Here is a 20,602-nt window from a genome sequence, read left to right as displayed (position 1 = left end):
AATATTTCAGGTTATGGATGAACTGTCGAGTGTCTGACAAGAGCCACTATATAAACTTTGAGCACAGGCTCTCTGGGAGACATCGATAGTTGTAAATATTTAATTCAGTGCCTCCGACAATGCATGCCACTGAAACAAATCTTTAGCAGATTGAATTCGAGATAAATAGCACAGAAATATCACCCAAGCTGATACACAGATTTTTGTGCCATCTTTTGTGTCAGGGTGGCCATGTTTTGGGTTTCTGTTCCACAGATCACATGTTGGTTTATGTGACGTGTCAGCACTTCTTAAGCAGCACCTCAAGTGTTTTTAGCATATTATGCATTTATAAATAAGATAAGAATACAGTATGTGAAGGCGTTTCAAGGACCTTTTAGACGAGTCGTAAATGTTCTGATCACTCGGTTAAATATCAACAAATATGCATGAATAGTCCTCCAGAGAGCTTTTTGCGTTATATTAATCTTAACAGGAAACAAAAAAGCTTAAGCAGAGCTATTCTGCAGCTGAGATTGATATTGCTTGACAATTTGTTGGTATTTTAATTTAATGTTACACCAGAATCAGTGTCTTTGCAGCTGTAATATGAAAGTAAACAAAGACATTCACTGTAAAACATTAAAAGCTGCTTCAAGGTGAAAAAAATCAAACATGCATCCTGCTACGTGAGAGTGAACCGAAGCAAAGCTGAATAATTAGCTCAAAGTCGTCTCATTAGCTGTAAAGATGTTAAACTAGATGAATCACGGTGAGTTCAATAAAACTTGAGATACTGAGCTGAAACTGTTCAGTCAACATGACAAGTGTTAGTCAGACCGTTTTTAATGTAATTACAGCAGGCTAACCCCAAAGACTTCATATATTATTGGGGTGAGTGAATTTGATACTAACCATGCTGTTCATCTTTTTACTGTTTTTATTAATATGAAAAAAACAGGGCTTATCTGAATGTGTAAAGACAGTTTCTATCATGTCAGATTTCTTCAAACTATTAGAAAAAGATCTACTTAGTGAAAAGACTTCAAGTCAGAACAATTAACAGTTCTGAAACGGTCTGAAAATAAATACCAGACATTTTACTCCAGATAAACTCTTTACATTTAAAATCAAGATGCTGACATTCATTCCTGTAAGTCCTGTCTGATATTTCACAGTTTGAAGGCGATGTTTTCTTCTTAAGGTTATTTTCTTAAAACTTTCAAGACATTTCCTGGAAAGAATGAAGTCATTTGGTCAAACTTGTAGAGAGAAAAATGACGACCTTGATGGAAACGCAGCATTCAGCACCCGAGCAGAGTTGAATCATTTTGTATTCATTATTTTCAACTTCATTCTGTTTATATTGTAAATTGTATTGAATCATCTAAATTACTCAAAGTGAGTGCTGGGTACAGTTTGGCTCGTCAGATGCGTCTTGCTTAAAAAGTGATATATATTTTTTCTGATAAATTCTAATGGTGTTTTATTTTTGTGAGGTTGACACTTCAAGTCTGTCATTTAAGGGAACTTTGGACCCTGGTGCCATTTTGCATTTTGGCCTGTGGCAGACCATTAAGTTTCAGTTCCAGCCCTCCGAGGGAAAAAGTTTGGCCGCCCCTGCTCGAGCACTTAATTTGACTTAATCAATTGTAAATGAAGAAACTGAACACTGTCTCTAGTTTCAACGTAACTGGCACCAGAACACACAGATCTTTTGAGGAACTGTCTTGGAAATTATCAGGATTACATTATTCTTCTGGTTGACGGATACTCGATATTAAAAGACAAGAGAAATACAATCAGGACAACCCCTCCATTAATGATCTTACAGCTTCAGTTCATACCTTAGTTAAAAAACAACATAACGTACCTACCTGTGATCAACAAACGATCAACACACATTCATTTTTAAACTTTTATTCACTTAAATTCTCAAGTGTTAAAGCAAGAACAAAACATTTATAATGTCCTTTGGTGGGATTTTTATTACACTTTATTAATACTGTATATGTAAACTGATATTCTTTGATGCCAGCACGTTGCCAATACAAAGGAAAATCAACTGCACAACTAAAAGTAATATTAACAAATAAAATAAGTGAAGGAAAGAAGTGGAAGTCAAAGGAAAAGAAAAACCAGAAACAGTTGCTTCTGCATTTGGATGTCTTAAATAGATACATTAAAGGTTGCCTTTTTTCAATCACAGTTCGGCAAAGATACAAAAGGACTACATGACTCTTTTTTTTGTTTGCTCTGTCGATAAAAGAACTTGCAAATACACCGATGGTTTTTCTATGCACTTCTCGTCTGCTCGGGTGAAAACTATCCTCTGACCATGATCGTAGGGAGCGTGGCGGCTCTAAGATAGAAAAGAATCAGACGGCTTTATTGGAGTATCTTTTTTGGAAAGAGAGGAAGAGGAGGGGAAAGGAGGCTTCTTACACATGTGCATCACTAACATCGGACAAAAGAATCTTTCAACCAACAAGGGTTTACAGAGTAACGTTCACGAAAAGCACAGGTCTGTGGCGGCATGGCGAGGGGATCAGGGGGGCCGGTGGATGGGAGAGGAGGGGAGGATGAACAGGAGGGAGGGTGAGATAGAGCTCGGAGGGGAGACAAAGCGAGAGAGGGATCGACGTGGGCTAGGTTTCTGTGTCACGAAGTGGCAGTCCGGACAGATTTCCTTCTATCCACAATGCACTGACAGCAAAGAATGCTTCCTGTGTTTTTTGTTTTTTTTTCTCCTCTTTTTTTTTGTTTGTCGTTGTGGTGAAGTCTAACGGTTACGTCTCAGAGGCCAGTCTTTGCCATTCAGCGGGGACAGTTTCTTTGAGATTTCTTTCCGGCGTCAGTCCAGCCAACATTAACTCGCAGAAGCATCCCCAGGGGATCGGGCGGCCACTGCCTGCTCGTGCGAGAGCTGATTGGTCGCAGCTGTTGTTGCCGTGGCAATAAGAGAGGAAGTGAACGAGTCTGTCATCTTCAGTTATCCCTTCTCAAACTGGAAGGAGCTCAAGTACCTGGTATGGCTTAGAGGGGGAGGGGGTCTCATTGTTCTCTGCTCATTTAACTCTTATTAGGCAAACGCTCTTTTTTCTTTCTTTTTTTTATAATATCTGGCATTTTTAGAAGTATATGTTTTTTTTTCATTTCTATATATTCTTTGAAATTAAATGAAAAGTTTTTGCACTCATTAGTCTGGCACATTCCCTTTATTGTCAGCGCGAGTGTCCATTGAGTCTGGCGGCGGAGAAGCTCAGTACAATACAGTCCAGAAAGCTCATGGTTGTTCTTGTTTAATGGTTGTTGATTATTTGAAAGGGGGGATGGGGAGGTTAAGGTGGAGGCGGTGGGGAGTCGATCGCTCCCACCAGGTCACGGGTCTCTTTAGAGCACGGCGGGCCAGCAGGAGGCCTCTCTCAGCAGCGCCGAGCCCAGCAGCAGCAGCAGCAGCCAGGGGGAAGACGGGGCCGTCAGGGGGGCCTGGCCCGAATCGGGGCCCCCGCAGCCCCCCAGCTCCGACTCGCAGCGGCGCTTCTCGCACTGCAGGCCCGTGTAGCCTGAGGGACAGTTGCAGCGGACGTTGTTGACACACACCCCGCCATTTTGGCAGCGCAGGAGCTCGTTGTCACACACCCGGGCTGCGTGGGAGCAATGTAGAGACAGGAGAGAGGAGTGAGAATCAAACATGCGGGAGAGTTTTAGGTGACACTTTACTTGAAGAGTCCTGTCGTGTATCAAAAGTGTGGTAAAATGGCGCTAATTATCAAATCCCAGAAGAAATCATTCAATTAATTAGTTGTACCATTAAGATAGGATGAAGCTTAAATTATCCACGAGGGGATAACAGATTATGAATTCTCTCATTCAGATCAAAAACATACGAAATCTTTTCTTCAAGTAAAGTGTTACCACATTTCATTCAGGATTTAAACTCTTCTAGGTTTATAGTTTGACATTTTGGGATAAAATGCTGAGTTTTGTTCTTACTCCTGTGGGTTAGATCAAAAGATCGACACCACTCTCACTCTCACCCAGTAACTTCCTGGATTCTCTACTCGTTGTCACAAACAGGCACATAAACACTGTCATTACACACACTTATCAGATGTAGCCTCTGGCTTCATATTTACCATACAGGTGTAAGAGTGGTATCAATATTTTCATCTCGTCTTCACGGGGATTTACTCATTTTTCTACATAAAATAAATCTGCCATCATAATAACTTGAAAGATGGCATTATCACATTACAAATATCCGTACACTGGGTTAAAAAGGCTCTTTTATCACACGGAGTACTCTAGTTTAAGGTGATGACAAACCTTCCCTTCAGGAGTCGACACCTCACAAACATATCTCTTTTTTTACAGTGTGAAGGATTTTCCTTATTTTTCAAAAAACATCATCTATAAAATGTCCCATCTTCATATAATAACACAACATGCAACTGAACAAACAAAAAATACAAAAATAGAATGATCTGTGTCTAACAAGACAAAAAATCCCTTTATAGATGAGGCAACCAGTTTTAACTCATTTTTTGTACGTAAACACAATCAGATCTGTCTGCAGTGTGAGCAAATTCCCCTTTTAATCATTTCTGTAATAACAAAAGTTAATTAAAGCCCCATCCCATCATGTTACTGCACAGAAAAACCCACAGTTTCCTCAGAGCCTGAAAGGCTTTCCCCCAAACAGCGGTGATTTTTAGACAAACTGAACGTCAGGTGAAAATTGGTGTATATTTAGAGCTGGGACACCGAGGCCACTCTATTCCCAGTGGAGGCAAGCTGTCAAGCAAGCTGGAGGCAAACAAAGCAGCGCCGCACAAACTAATAAACCAACAGAGACAAATAAACAGTGATAAACACAGGGGCCACTTCTGCCCATTTCAGTCCTTTATGGGAGTGGAAAACAATGCGGTGAGCAATCTATGAACTCTATGGGACATAAATATCACAATAACAAATATCAGACCCCTCTCCTAATACTCAGGATTGGATGCATGCTGTCTCCCAGGAATAGCCAAATAGGGCTTTGATGGGAGCCTAGTTAAGAAACATTGACTCTGCGAATCCTATTTGTGCCACGTCTGTTTGGTTGGAGAACAGGGAGCTGCTGTTTGGCTCAGTAAGTTTTGCTCCAGGCCACAGCTCACCAATTACCATGCACAACTATACCCACCCCCAAAAAAGACATCTGAACTCTGTCTTTGTCTTTATTCCCCCTCCAACTGACATATCAATTTCATGACCAATTCAACCACTCTAAACTAAAGTAATGAGTCAATATATAAAACTACAAGCACGGCCACAAAGGACACAGTTTCTTTCTTTGGAAAGTCTTTGTGCATTTGATTTTCTTCTCGTGACGTGGCAGCTAAACTTGGTAATACAAATATCTCCTCCCAGTTGACAAGGAAGAGCAATCAAGCGTATCAACTAAAAAATCATGTTTTTCACCGAGAGGCCCTCATACGATCAATACACCAGAGAGACTCCTTTAAGTAGACAATGACCTTTCACCTTGTCCATCGTATCCCGCATTGCTTTCATCAGAAAATGCTAACATGTCATGAATTTCTAAGCGTAGTCAGTACTTTGTATTCTTTCTGTGCTCGAAATGTTCAGAAAAATACTTGAACTGGTGCGCAGACATCATTATGTGCGCTCTCCTTTTCAAAGTGAAACCAGCCCAAGGTCAGCTATGTGCAACAGACCAGAGAAGCTATGCTTAAGCTATGCAAGAGACGCAGCTTTAAAATGTGCAGCTTTCTACTGTACCTAGAAATAAAGGAGATGTGATACAAAAGAGCTTTGTGACAACAGCGTGGTATTTGAATTGTACCATATCTGTTTTCCAACAGAGAAAGCATTTCCTACTTTAAAGACAATAAGGGCTTTCAAGGTGAAGTCACGTCCCTTTTGGTGGACCACCATGGGATTTCAGAAAAATATGTACAGTAGTGAATGACGATCAAAAATATACTTGTCTCCCACCATTGACTACAATTTTTTTCTGAAATAAGGTCCCATGGGGATCACAGGACCCAGCGGGACTTTGTCTCTCTATACAATCCTAACTTGTTTAAGTCTACAACATACTGAGTGGCTTTCTGTGGTGATGCTGGTCCATATTGTTGGGTAATGACAGGAAGTAAATTGTTTTAACTATTATATTCATCTCCAAATCAAGTTGGTTGAATTTGGGTTAACTACTTTTAGCAGGAGCCTCAACTTGCTAAATTCATTATTGTTAGCTTGAATTATTAGCCAGAAAATATGACTCCAGTGACAAACAACTTTTAGCTACTTTTATATGCTAGTCTTAATTAGTTAAATTCAAGTATTACTAGCATGAGCTGGTAGCTTAGCCGACAAACAACATGATGAAGTTTCAAACAACCTCCAAGTTGCCTATTAAGTCTTAACTAGCTAAATTTAGTAGCCTATTGTTAGCTTGAACTAGTCTCCAGTGTCAAAAAGACCCTAACTAATTTTAGGCTAGTCTTAATTTGTTTAATTAAAATATTGCTAGCTTGAGCTGGTAGCCTAGCCAACAAACAACATGACTCTAGTGTCAAACATGCGCTAAGTTGCCAACTTTTACCAACAGTCTTAACAAGCTAAATGTACCTTTTGCTAGCTTGAGATGGTAGCCGACAAACAGCAATTCTCCAGTGTCAAACAAATGCATAATGTCAGTGAATATGAATTCATTTGAGTTTGTTTAGAAATGATTGATAGCTTACATGAGGCTGGCTGTGCGATATATATGTGGGATGGCTGACCAGCTACGTATGTTTAGCTACATGGGTATTAGCCTCATTTTAACTGGTTCACTGTCTTCCAGAAGCAGGCTAATGCGAATTGCATGAAATGCCTCATATCTTTCAGAACGGGAGAGACAGAGAGATATTATTAAAGGCATGGGTCATTCAGAAATGAAAATGTTGTCATATTCTACTGACTTGCAGCAGTTTTCAGTGCTAAAAAAGGAGTCCTGTTAGCTTGGTGTGTATTTTACATATAGATACTGAGGGTGAATTTTTTATATCAAAGTGAACCACTACTTTAAATATTAATTCTGCATGATGCTCAACACTGCATAGTAAGTTCGGTCGACTTCAAAGCAAAGTTCAGGTAATGGCCGACCCCTGCAGGCAAAACGCTTCATTGGCTGCCAATTACGCAATGCTAATGGCCAAAATGAAACAGAGATATCGATTTTTAAAAAGAACATCAATAACAAGTTTGTTAAAGATTTATAGCAGAGTCAATGAGATTAAAGGTACACTGTAACACTGAGGGAGAGAGAAAAAACCCGAGGGCACATAAAGTAACAGAGTAACGTGCTATTTGTTTGGGCCTTGTTCCAGGGGAAGGGTTGTAACTGAGAACAAGTGTACTGTCAGATGATGTGGATGAGTGAGGAATCGCGTTGAAAGGATGAATTATTCTGAGAGCGCTGCACCTTTATCTCTCTTGAATCTCTCACATTAACCATTTCTCCGCATGTAAACAGAGCCAGCGCAGGCAGTAAATGACAAGATTTGTAGCGTTTGCTTTTGATATGAGTGATAATATTTAGAGAGGGGACCGATGAACTAGGTGTGCCTGTCTGGGACTGTGATGTGTTTGACGAGAGATTTGAGCTTTAATTGCATTCTTCAGTCTGCATGCAGATAAGAGTCTTGTCCATGCACGTAAATACTGCAGTGGCGAAGCAAAAAGTAAGGTCATCATGAAAAGTTTTCAAACTATTTCAGGGGTGGAATGACTCGGCATTAGTTGCTCCTGCATCAGGCTTTATTTCAGGTGTTTTCCATTTTGTGGAAAACATTTTCTGCAGCTGGTGTGAGAACAAATTCACCTTAAAACAGCCGTCCACTTAGTCAACGAGTCATTTTTCAAGATTCCTGTGGAAAACTGGCTTTTTAAGTTATTACCAGAGCTTTCAGTCACTAAAACATCAACAATAGTACATGGTAAAATCCAGGAAGAAATATTATAGCATCAGTAGAGCAGAATTCAACACAGTCAAGGATTTATCTTTGCAGGAACTCATTATTAAGCCCGGTGCACTCTTGACCTGGACTGTATTTCAACAGGATAACATCCAACTTCCTTTTATATGTCTGACATAGCTATTATTATCACTCTGTCTGCAAATGTACAGCACAGAGAACACCTTTATTTGTGTGTCCTGGGACACGTAGCCTCGTAAAGCATAAAAACATAAACATAAAAAAGATTAGTTTCAATTTTGATTTCCAACATTATCTACGGGGGCAGACCAAAATGCATATGGACCCAACTGAATAGACCTAAATGAAAAGGTCATTGGCTACAAAACATGTGACGCTGCACTGAGCTTGAATTGAAGCTAATATTAACTATATTAGTTATTAGCTTATATTAGCTATATTAGCTTAAATATTAACTAACTACTGAATTGTAGTTTAGGGAAGCTAGCTAGCAACTACAGATGTAAATATGAAGGGCAGCGTGAATCGCGGCCAGCTGCTTTGTTTGTATTGGCGTTGTTCTGTCATCAACTCAGCATTACAACTACTAGCAAGCTAGCTTCCATCCAGACAAATTGGTCGCCCGAGTCGTCTATATAAAGTCAATATCAAACCTGCCCCATATTAGATAAACGGTTGTGATTGGCCCATCGCAAGCCAAGAAAGAGGGGAAATCCAGGAGGAATGCCAGATAGAGCAAATTAGACAGCTTGCAGATTTTTTTGGTTCCCAAGCTAAATGGATTGAGGAAAGCTGGCACACCAAGTGAACACATTCAAATGTAATAACAGAAGAACACACATCGTACAAATAAAGGGTGGAAGAGCATCCCTTTGCAGTGTTCACCTCTAAGTCTAATTGTAGGAAGAGTAAAAGTTTACGGCGTGCTGACTTCAAAGTTTTCAAAACATACAAATGAATTTACACAGTCGTGTTTGTTTGATTCTGATCACTGCATCACAGCTAATCTGAAAAATAAAACCACTGATCCGTTCTGTGCTCCGTCTCACTGTATGTGACTTTCCATCTGTTGACTTTTTTCACTTGCTTTTTTTCCCTACTTTGCTCGTTTCTTGTTTACACATTTAATTACAACTGTTGTACAGCTCAGCATCTCAGTATTTCACCATTTAATGCGACAGAGTTTCTACATGCATTCATTATAAAATAACATGGGAGGGGGGCCATACAAACCTATGCCTCACCTCTACCTTTTGTGTAAAAACAGATGTGCATGCTGACAGTGTGCACTCACACTTTACACGCTGATTACATTAGTCAAAAACAGTGCATTTTAATGAACTTCCATCTGTGCCAGGAACTACTAAAATAAACAGATTATTTATTTTACACTGAATTCAAATCATAGTGCACCTGACTTGAAAGCACTTCTACTCACGTGTCACAGACTAACACGTCCGTTCTTACGTTTTGGTGTCGAGCTTTATGTGCTGCATCCTATATTTCAGGACATTTCCAGATATTTAATTTCATCAAGTTGCATTCAAGATGTTCATTATAAAGCATTTTCATTTGCTCTTTATTGAGGCCCTCTGCTTCGACATCGGCCCTGTAGACAACGCACAGCACGGTGTGGGGCTGCAGTGCATTGTGGTCTACTGTGGCTGCACTCTGGTGTCTTTGCCTCTTTCATGATGGATCTCTCCCTGGACTGTTGAACATCAATTGCAAAGAGCAGCTCCTGCAAAAAGCCCTTGCTCTGTTATTTTTAGGGAATAATTCAGGTCCATAGATAAAAAATGTTCAACATTATATTGATTATATATTGTTTATATATAATGTGGTATAGTGCATTTTAAATAAGTCACTTGTGAAGACATATTACACCATCTGTGTTAAAAGCCTTTAAAGCCTGTGCACAGTACCTGAACATTTGAGCATACTCACTTTCATATTCAAGTGGCTTCCCACTCTTTCATGGTTGATTTATATTCAGAACAGTCTGTATGAGGGTGGATTTTGTCTCAGTTTGTACGGTTTTCTTAAGGAATGTAGCACCAAACAGAACTGCCTCCAGAATCAGATCAATTTATCAAATCGCTGCCTAATTTTTCAAAGTCCTCTACCTACCCGTATTTTTTCCCAATAGCCACACAAAAAAGGAATTTAGTTGCCAGTTTTAAACCAATGTACTGAAAAGAAATTACATTTTTCGTCAATGGTCAGTGGTTCCTTTTCTTTACGTTCCTCCTGCTTATACTTAGAAATAAAAGACGGGCCAATTTTCCTTCAACAAATGCTATCGCTCTGTTTTTGAATAATTCATCACAAAGATGTGGCCGTCATTAATTCTTTCTCAAAGTTTTCGTGGTGCATTTATTTTGGTTTTGCCTGAGTAGGGTGTTTTCATTTGACTGGTCACATTCACAGACTTCTGACTGGTCCAGAAAAGACTTTAATTAAATTTCTTAATTTCATTTTTCAGCAGCTGCTGACATCATATTAGTACATTCTGCTTTCACTGGTTATCACATTACATCCACATGAGGAAGTAGAGACCTCTGCTACAAACACATCACTCAAAGTCATGTCACCTTACAATGTTGAGGCGACTTGTGTGGGACACCTTCGTTAACCAGGAGAGAGACTGATGTTGAGCTACAGGAGGTCGGCAGATCGATGTCACCACATTTAATCGCAGTGACAAACAGTGATACAAACATGGGTCATGGCTGGTCAAATGCCAATAAGCTAATTATTGGCTGGTCTGACAGTAAGTTAGGCGCACAAGTACAAGAACTACAAAGAGGCGAAAAATACATAAGCATTAGTTAAAATATGCAGCATCAACAGTGTTCGCAAAGGTGGTTTTGCATCTCAAAGTTCTTTCTCTAACTGTCAAAAAGTTGAAATCATGCGGCGTGTACTTTATCATAGCTGCCTCCTGTAGGTCTGTCACTTAAGTTTGAATTGAAAAAAAAAAAACAATGAAAAATTGGTGACATTTGAAAAAAATGACTACACAGGGCATGCTTTGCAAAATGACCAGGGGGAAATATAAACGGTCGACAGTAATAAATGGGCTGGAGCTGAAAATGACCTGCATTCTCTTTTTAAAAATGTTAGTGTTGGATGACATTGTCCTGCTGTGGACTAGCGAGGGGGGTGATGGTTACTCAAACAGATCACAGGCAGCCTGTCAAGCAGTCAATATTGACTCAGCTGTTGTTTTGTTGGTGTGCGACATGGCTGGATAACGGAGTTACTGAGCAGCATGCATCCTGCCATGCCATTGCCTTTCCTCTATTTTAGCCATATAGGGGCACCTGCTGACATTGTTAACGCAGCCGCAGCAAGTGTGAAGAGCAGGCCCAGTTAGTGGATCGAATGGTTTAGTGTATTGGGTTTAGCTCATGTTATGGGTTGGGTCTGTATTTGTCAAGACAGCTGGGCAGTCCTGCGCATGTGCAGCACATTCTTCCAGCCAAAGCTGAGGAAATCACACAGAGAGAAGAGAAGTCAGAGAGAGACAGCAGAGAGAGACAGAGCTGAGGGGGAGCTGCGTGGGGAGGTTTGTGGTTCTACTTACATTTGCAGCCATCGTCCCACAAATAGCCGGGTAGACACTCCTGACATTTAGGCCCTGTAGTGCCCTCCTTACATATACAAAATCCTGTGCCATTACAGCGATCACTGACTGAGCCAAAGGGATTACAATTACACTCTGGAAAAACAAGACACACACATACACACACAGGCTGGAAACAGGGTGGTGCTTTGACTTCCTGGCACACATCTAAGATATTCACAGCGCGGACTACATTCCTCGAGCTCAACTGTTACAACAAGGCGTTTGATTATTTTTTAACTGGTAGAAAATATTAAAAGATTAAAAGACTCATACATAAAAAAATGCTACCATTTCAACTGCAATGGAGAAAGAATGAGAAGAGAATGAAGTTGATCATAGATGCATGAACACTTTGTATTCATTACAGCATATTTGTTACTATTACATTAATTTTACTGTTACACAGGTATACGACGTGCAATGAGCAAATATGCAAAGCATTATCAGTAGCTTTGATTTGGGATGAACAAAGAGGGCTAATCTGCACATGCTTTTCTGAAATCTGATTCAATCATTCAGGGAGAGATAGAGAAAGATGGGAAGAGGAGACAGGAAATGTGATGAGCAGGTATCTGATGGATAAATACATGAAACAAAGACAAGGAGGGAATGTGAAGGATTTAGAGAAATGAGGGTACAGAGTACATTGAAATGGGCATTGTCGTAATATGTTCTTTAATCCCTCTCTATATCTCTAAATACTTCATGTTATCCTTCATCTGTACCGTCTATGAATATGGCATAATATTCAAATGCTTCTTAATCGTTACCAGAAGAGAATGGTAATTAGCTGCACTTAGCCACACAAAAAAAACCCTTCTCTATAAAAAAATCAACCTGTCTACTCTCTGGTGTCCTACGCTCAACTGACCTTCCAGCTTTCCACAGTGGCTGGAGCACTCTGCAGTCAAAGTGTCACCTACTTTGACAGTCCCTGACCATCACATTGCACCTTCTGTGGCTGTGCTGGCTGCACGTGGCTGCACCCGAGCGACATCCGTGGGTCAGGCAGGAGGAGAGAGGTGACGGCAAGTGACAAACCGGGGGGTCAGTAAGAGAGAGGCAGGGTGACGGCGAGTTTGGCACGAAGTAACGCCTTGGTGACTCTTAACGCCTTGTGACGGTTTTCAGCTGCTACTCCTGAGGCCATTTCATGTATATGACATATGCACTTGCGTGGCACCTCTGACTGGCGGTGTGACTCCACTGCGACATTTCTCTCAGAACTCTTGTTGCTTGTCAGACTCCCGCCTCGGGACTCACAAATGCACCTGGTACTGAGTGCTGTGAACTCACATGCCACATGCTAGCTAAAGAATCCAATGGGGAGCCCAACTATAGCCCTAGGAACTGTGTGAAATGGAATTTTCACACATTTTTACACATAAAAAAACAGATGATGCAGTGTATGAATGCCTGCATAAAGTTCATGGACAAAATAACAGAAACACCAGATGTAAATGGCCTTTTAACTTTAAATATCAGGGATGACACTGTCTTCACAAATCATATTAAACTGAATACTAATTAGCAGTTTTTAGCTAGTCATTAAATATTAAAATAAAAAGCGTGGTTTGCTCACAGTGTATATGGTTAATTAAATAAATAGTTTAACATTTCGGGAAATAAGCTTCTGTGATTTCTGCTGATAGATGATGGATATCTACCAATCTCATGTCTGTATGCTAAGTAAGTAGCTGGTGCCAGGTAAGATATAGCTTAGCTTAGCATAACGACTGGAAATAGCGAGAAAAAGTTAGCCTGGCTTGATCCCAAGGTAAGAAAATCTTATGTGTTCAACAAGACTCCAAGAAAATCTCTAACATTTGACATTGGGCTTATTCAAGCATTTCTAATTAGTATTGGGCTAAGGTATTTATTTTTCATATTCGGTGTTTCCATTAGTTTGTGCACATCGTTCTAGCCTTTAAATGAATGCTTTACTCACTTAATGCCCTTATATACAAGCCAGCAGCTAGAAAACCAACTGTACTACATCTGTAAATACATCCCAGCAAACATTGTTCTGTGACGTCTTGTCAAGCATAGTTCCGGTCAGACGCAAATGCTTCAACATGGTTATGAGAGGAACAGCCAGATGGTGACATTTCGAGAGAGCCACACGTTCTTTGTTTGTTTTTCTTTTTTGGATTTTTTTTAAAATACACCAACTTTTGACTATTTGTTTGGTTGTGAAATGGTTGTGATGAGACATTCACACTGTGACGTCCACCCCACATACAAAGGCTAGTATTACTCAACGCCCATTTTTAAATATTAAACACATAATTATGCCATTCTTGTATTTCTACATGTAAATGATATTCTTGTCTCACTGTTTTAAGCTTGTGGTGTTGGTAAGAGCCAAAAGTCTTTATCCAAGCTGTCTTTAATTGAACATATTGAACGTGGGAGAAAGTTTGGCTTCAGGGCTTTCTGCCAGACGTTGTATAAAGAGTGACACACAGGTAGAGGTCCTTGATGAATGAATGCGTCAAATACTGGAGTTGCACCAAGGAGACTGGAGTTTGTATCCCATGTGAGTTATTTGTAGTCATTTTCATTTTAGGATGTAAAGGCGCTGAATGCACACGACATGAATCTCACCAGCCCGGCCCGTTCGTGGTAACATCATATTTTGACGTTGCTAGAACAAACAATCAACGCCTCAATGTTTGCTGGGAAGCTACCAGCTATAAACCGACTGTAGCGTAATACATCAACACAAGCCAGCAGCTAGAAACTCAACTGTTTGTCATCTGTGAATCACTCTTCAGATACTCAAACCATACCTGAAAAGAATTACCAAAAACCACTTAAGCATCATGTTTCCATGTGTCGAACTAAAGTTGAATGACTATTGTTCTCCCTAAAACAAACTGAATTAGGAGGTTAATGAGTGGCTCAATTGTGCGAAAGCTGAAGAAGCAAAGGAGAAAGATGTGAAGACCACTGAAAGACATGGAGGCAGGAGGGTGTACGGATGATGAAGCAGAGGGGGGTGAAAGGTGACATTTTCTCTGGTGACGAGTCAAAGACAGGAGGTGAGGCGAGGAAAGTGTTTGTGTGAAAGCAGGGCCGGGTGGGGGGACTGACCTATGCACACATTTTCATCGTCCAGTTCTGCCGAGGCATTGCGGTAGTAGCCCAGCTTGCATAGCTGGCAGTGCTGGCCCCTAGTGTTGTGCTTACAGCTCACGCAAATGACGGTGTTTAGCAGCTCGATGTAGCTGCATCGGTTGGAGTGGCCGAAGCATTCGCAGTCTTGCAAAGAGAGAGGTAGTGTGAGGGGAAGAGAACAGAGGAGGAGAGAAAAAGGGAAGAGAAAGGAAAAGAGAGACGCGGTAGGGAGTGTTGGAATTGTTGCTGTTGCTGTTGCTGCGGCGGTGGGGTTAGCAAGAATTTGAGCGAGGCACCATGGCATGCGAGGTTAGAAATGGAGCAGAAGGAGATGTCAGGGAGGTGATTAGAAGGGAGGGTCACTCATGATTAGTCTGGCATGGGCACAGCCAGAGTTAGAAAAAGACATCACATAAAAAAAGCACGGCGTTAGTAGGACTCAACGAGGTCACATCACTTCAAGCACACCACAAACATGAGGCGAGGAAGGCTCCAAAATGATGGCACAGAGACACGGTCACATCGCGAACACCACACAGCGTAAGGCAGGTCAAACCATGAATGAAATGGATCTTTCAGCTCAGGGGATGGTGTTGGGAAGTAAGTGATCTCTTGAGTGTCATGGTCGATCTGGTTGGTGGGATGAAACTTTTAATGGCGCTTCTTATCACAACCCTGTATAATGAAATGCATGAATTCTAAATCAGAGGAACTCTTACCTCATCAAACAAATGTTTCTAAATTGGCTGGATAGTTGTTTTGAAGAGGCTTGTTACAACCCAACTCATACAGTCAATAAGGCAAGTGAGCATAAGATGAGCTGCAGCTGGGAGAGAGTGTGCCATCGCCTGCTATGCAGTGTTATGTCATGCTAAATTAGATATACGGAGCTGTAGCTGGACTGAAAAACCTCTATGATACTCACTGGCAGACCTGGCCTAAGGGGTGTGGGATGGGAGGGGTGCAGCTCCAGCTCAGCTCTCTCCGAGTGAGGATCAGTCTGCCACGCTGAGTGACCACTGACACCATGTGTCACAGCGCAGACAGATGTGACCCTTAAGCCTCACTAGCAGCCGCTTGGGCAGACAGCCCACTTACGGATCCAGAATAGGTGGGGGTGGCGGATGGGGCTTTCGTCCAAGGGATTGTGGTTATTAAGGATCTGTATTGAGGTCAGGTCTCTGTGTCCGGCCACTAACAACCCGACAAGGCTTGGAAATGAAGGAGCGGCAAGTCTAGTCCACTCTACCTTTCACCTAAAGCAGAAAGTCTTGTCGGAGTGTAAGTTAAGATCTTCTACATTAGATGGCTCAGTCTCACACACATACTCTCAGAAGACAAATAATCTCTCCTTTTCAGAAATAGGCTAAGGTCATAAATCATGCACGCATGGGGAATAAAGAGTCTCCAGTCTTGGAAACACGTTCCCCAAAAATAGTTGAAGTCTCAAGCACCCACTTTATTTGCACTGAAACAGATACGATTCCAAGGGACTTTTATAGTGTTTAGAAATGATTCCATAGACGAATGAATCCTCAGTGAGCCCTGGTCAGTGAAACCTATCTGTCCAGCACTGAGCTGGAGATATGGATACAGAGTGCTCGCACATTGGGTTTGTGTTGCAAGGGTCAGGGGGCCTACAGTTAAACAGAAACATCAGTTCACACAATCAAGAGGCTTGGGTGTCATCTTGGGGGGCAATGTATGAATTCCAGAGCTCCTACCTCGCTTGCTGTTTGCAACGTGGTCAGAAGGGGCAGTGGACAAAGCAACTTGAGGAGCTACTAGACAAAATAAAAGAAGGAAAAAAAAACAAAAATAAATATGATATTGCATTTAAACAATAAACATGTAATGTCAGATAATTAAGAGTACTGAGCATCATGCTTAATAATAAATGTAACAGTTAAAAAAAGAAAGAAACATATGCAATAATGATGAATGATGGCATTGGGAAATAAGGAGTGACTTTGCCAAGTGATGTTGGCTGCATGTAGCAGCATCTGTTACAAACGCCTTAGATGGCGAACAATCCTAATATTATGGTCCCTCTTTAACGCTTCATTTCATTAACAAGTGCTTTGTATAATTCAAAGGCCTCTGTGTGTGTTTCCCCAGACAGAAACTATCCCCTGACAAACTACTCTCCACCTCAGCGGAGGCCAGCCAAGAATTTTCACCTTATAAATTTGTGCACAGGAGCGTGGCTAAGGAAACTGGCTAGCAGTGAACACATCAATCCCTCCATTCCTTTCCGGTCATAAAACAAACAGTGGGAAAAGGAAATAATAGGCCGAGCCACTGCCATTGTACTGGGTGACATAAGCCCCTGACACGTACACTATGTGCGCTTGGCTGCAGTCATGGAAACACAGAGCTGAGTGGTTGTGTGCTAGTTGTTTGCGAGGTGGCTGCACATCACATCTGCACGATGGATTAAGCTGAGATGAGCCTCACATCAATCTACATAAGAAGCACCGTGAAACCGCTCCTGCTTTTCTTCCTGATTCGCTGAGATGGGACTGAGAATCCCTGGAAGCTCTGCACCTAATTAAAATCAAGTGTGTATGTATAAATGTACAGTGCACACATTGAGAGGATAATGTACGGCACTGCTGCATGTTGCGACATGAGTGCCGCATGAATACACAAGCCTCCACTGAAGGAGCCAAAGCCCTTTATCACGAGCAAGACAAGCAGACTGAGGATGTTTTTATTGGTTTGTCAGGAAAATAACCAAGATTGGGAAAAGGGGAAGATGCTACCCACAAATACTCTTAGCTACCAGAGAGTCATTTCTTGCTCACTATATAAACACCCTGAGGTAAATGAATTTGTGAAAAAAACATAGTTGTTGCATATTCTTAGATGCCTACCTTCTTTTCGGTTAGCGACACCTAGGGATGAGACATTCTGCCGAACTGCGTGCAATTGAGAGAAACCAGGAGTTATTCATGTGCACTTGTGTGATGCCCTTTACAGATAGTCTATAGGGGGTGGGTGGGGGGACTACGTGGTAGTGGACACACACAACTGGAGACACGGACATGTCCAGCATGACTCAAATCTGTAAATCAGGAAACAGCAAATACAATGGGGCAGGGCTGACATGGACGAGCAAAGAGAATGCATCCAAAGACCCATCGAGGACATTGGAGAGACGTTGTATGTAATTTGTGTGACTTCCATGGGCTTGTTTATGTTCATGGCGATGGCGATGATGAGTGAAAAACTGAAGAAAAAAAGGATAAAAACCCTCTTAAAGTTAGTATCTAAGTCATGATTTATGCAAGCGAGCCTAAACTATGTATAGCAAATTAAGAAGTTAGGGGGCATTTTGTTTAATTCATCACATCGACTATGTAATCAATATCTAATTACAGTGTATTTCTGGTGGAAGAATAACAATGAATAAATAATGGCAGGTGTTGGGACTTGTTGGGAATGACAGACTGCTGTGGGTAGCATAACCTCATAATTACATACAAGTCGGTATTTCCGTGTCAGGGAAATACTTTGCGGTTGGAAATGGAGAAGACTCAAGCAAGGGGAGGAATACGGATAAGTTTCCTCATCGCGCCCCTTCATCTCTTCACTTGATCTTTCTGTCCTTTCGCTATTGACTCCATGAATCATGCAATCTTGGATAATTAACATCCAGTGGTGTCTTGGCCAGAAGCCTATCAGCCTAACTATCTGTGAATAGAGAATCTGACTGCTGTTCACTAGCTGACTCGTTTTCTTTTATTATTTTTTTAACATGGAATAATTGTTTCCAACCTTTTTCATTGCACTGGGATTAAATAATACATTAGCTTTGAGCTTGGCATGTCTACACACTGTGACAATCACTTTTAAACACCCCCCCTAACATTACCAGTCATTGATTTCAAAACAGCTTGAACAAAAGACTATCATGCACTATCTCCTGTCTCATCCTTTTCTTTCATTTTTTTTTTTTTATCTCCCCAAAAAATGTTTCACAATTGATCCTGCTTGGGGATTCTGGCACCGGTGACGACTGCGACATCTCCAGTGGATTTAAGTCACTTGAGTCCCCCGATGAGAGACTCTTTGAAAATGACAGATTAACAAATAAAGAGCTCAACAAAGAGGGCGCACCACATCACCACTCAAACTTGGGTCTTATTTCTTTTAAATTGTCATGTGCTTTGTTTTTTATCTGACTTTATATCCTTTGTTGCCGTGTTAAGCTTTGAGCAGTGAAATTGTTTGCTCAAGAACAAAACTGACTCGCGAGGACATGAACAATTAATCTGTGACGACAGCACAGTATGCGTTGTGTGCATTATTTGAGAAAAAAATAAAACACAAGCAAACCGCATTGTCAGGATCTATAATGGCTAATTGGTAAAGTAAGTTCATTTTTAATTATTCTTCGTAGGCAATTGATTGGATGTAACACACATCTGGGTTCCATTAATTATTTTGTTATGGGGAATATTCAGGTAAGGCGAGCTAAATGAGTGGTGACGGATTTTAATCAATGCCATACCCATAATGAAATGCAATCTTGCAGAGCCAGAATTGTTTTTTAAAATATTAATTTCATTTTAATGGTCCGCATTAGGCAATTCTGCCCGGCTTAATAAACTTGAAATAGAATTGAGAAAAGTCAATAAGGAATTCAATTACCTTCAAACAACAACATGAAAAGTGTAGTGCTTTCTTTTCCCCCTGCAATAGCTTTCCTTCTCGTCCGTTTAACAACCTCAAGGACATCCTAACCTTTTCTTGTCCACTCTATTATCACTTTATTAATAACGCACACATAAAACTGCTTTGTGTTTGCACGGAAAACAGCTTCATCCTCTTCAGTGTGTTTAGTTTTTAGTATTATTCTGTGGGAGTGCTGCTGTGACCAGACAGCCATTTGTGAGAACTCTAAATCCCTGTAGGCCAATCTGGATGAGAAGTGAAGACTTTGGTTTGTCAGAGTGTCCTTTTCTACATCACCCAGCCCCCCTAACACACACTCACACACACTTATCAGCATGCACACTCCCCCCCCCCCCGTAAAGGATTTGAGGACAGCCTTTGGACATGGTCTGGCCTGGCATTAGGATGGGACAGAGAGGACTGGTGTGAATATGTATGCATGTATATACGGCATGTATGAAGAGCATGCACATACACACTCAGCTCTCGTCAGGCCATGCATGGAGACGAAGCGTAATATTCAAGGTGTGAGGGAGAGAGGCAGGCAGTGGAAGATTGGAAGGGGGAAGGAGGGGTGGGATGGTCGTCTTGGCCACATGTCCATTTCTGACTCATGACATAGCATCAGACTTTACAACCAGTGTTCACTTCCTGCGTAAGCTGCCACCCTAAAGCCTGATTAAAAACCACCTGAGAATAATCTGTTTTCAGCCTGTGTCTGGCAGCACGTTTTGGGAAACCTGCCCAACGATCATCTTAGCCCTTAAACGATGAGAACAAGCGTACATGTGTCATCCATGTGTCCTTCGGTGCACATAATTTGGCTTGGTAACACTTGGACATTAGCTAGATACTGAGTGAAAGGTAGCTGCTAGTTTTACACTGAAAATCAGCACTTTAAACTCGTTAAAAATTGGCAGATTTAACCTTTAAATAAAATGTTGAAGTACTTGAGTATTTCCATTTTCTGCTACCTTGTACTTTACATGAGTATTTCCATTTTCTGCTACCTTATACTTCCAGTTCACTGCATTTTGAAAGTACATGTACTTTTTACTCACACATTTATTTGATAACTTTAGTTACTAGTTACTAGTTACTTCTGCTTAAGAGTCAAAGTAGCACATTTTAAAATGTATTTCAATGTTTATTTATTGGCAATCCGATAAAAATAATATAAAAATCTAATTATCAAAAA

General features: G+C 41.0%; 1 protein-coding gene across 3 annotated transcripts in view; it reads right to left on the bottom strand.

Moving 5' to 3' along the window:
* Nucleotides 1-1,966: 1,966 nt before the first annotated feature.
* ntng1a (netrin g1a) overlaps nt 1,967-20,602 on the bottom strand; it is a 102,125-nt gene continuing 83,489 nt past the window's right edge. The window contains exons 5-8 of one of the 3 annotated variants that reach the window (XM_073488530.1): nt 17,601-17,645; nt 14,701-14,868; nt 11,563-11,697; nt 1,967-3,626 (exon numbers count right to left, since the gene is read on the bottom strand). In XM_073488530.1, coding sequence (XP_073344631.1) covers nt 3,373-3,626; nt 11,563-11,697; nt 14,701-14,868; nt 17,601-17,645 — 602 coding nt within the window. In that variant the 3' untranslated portion in view covers nt 1,967-3,372. The remainder of the gene's footprint in view (nt 3,627-11,562; nt 11,698-14,700; nt 14,869-17,600; nt 17,646-20,602) is intronic. The other 2 variants (XM_073488531.1, XM_073488532.1) reach the window with 2 other exon arrangements.

This window comes from Pagrus major, chromosome 19, assembly GCF_040436345.1.
Source record: "Pagrus major chromosome 19, Pma_NU_1.0".
Taxonomy (NCBI): Eukaryota; Metazoa; Chordata; class Actinopteri; order Spariformes; family Sparidae; genus Pagrus; species Pagrus major.
This window is presented reverse-complemented; position numbering and strand designations above follow the sequence as displayed.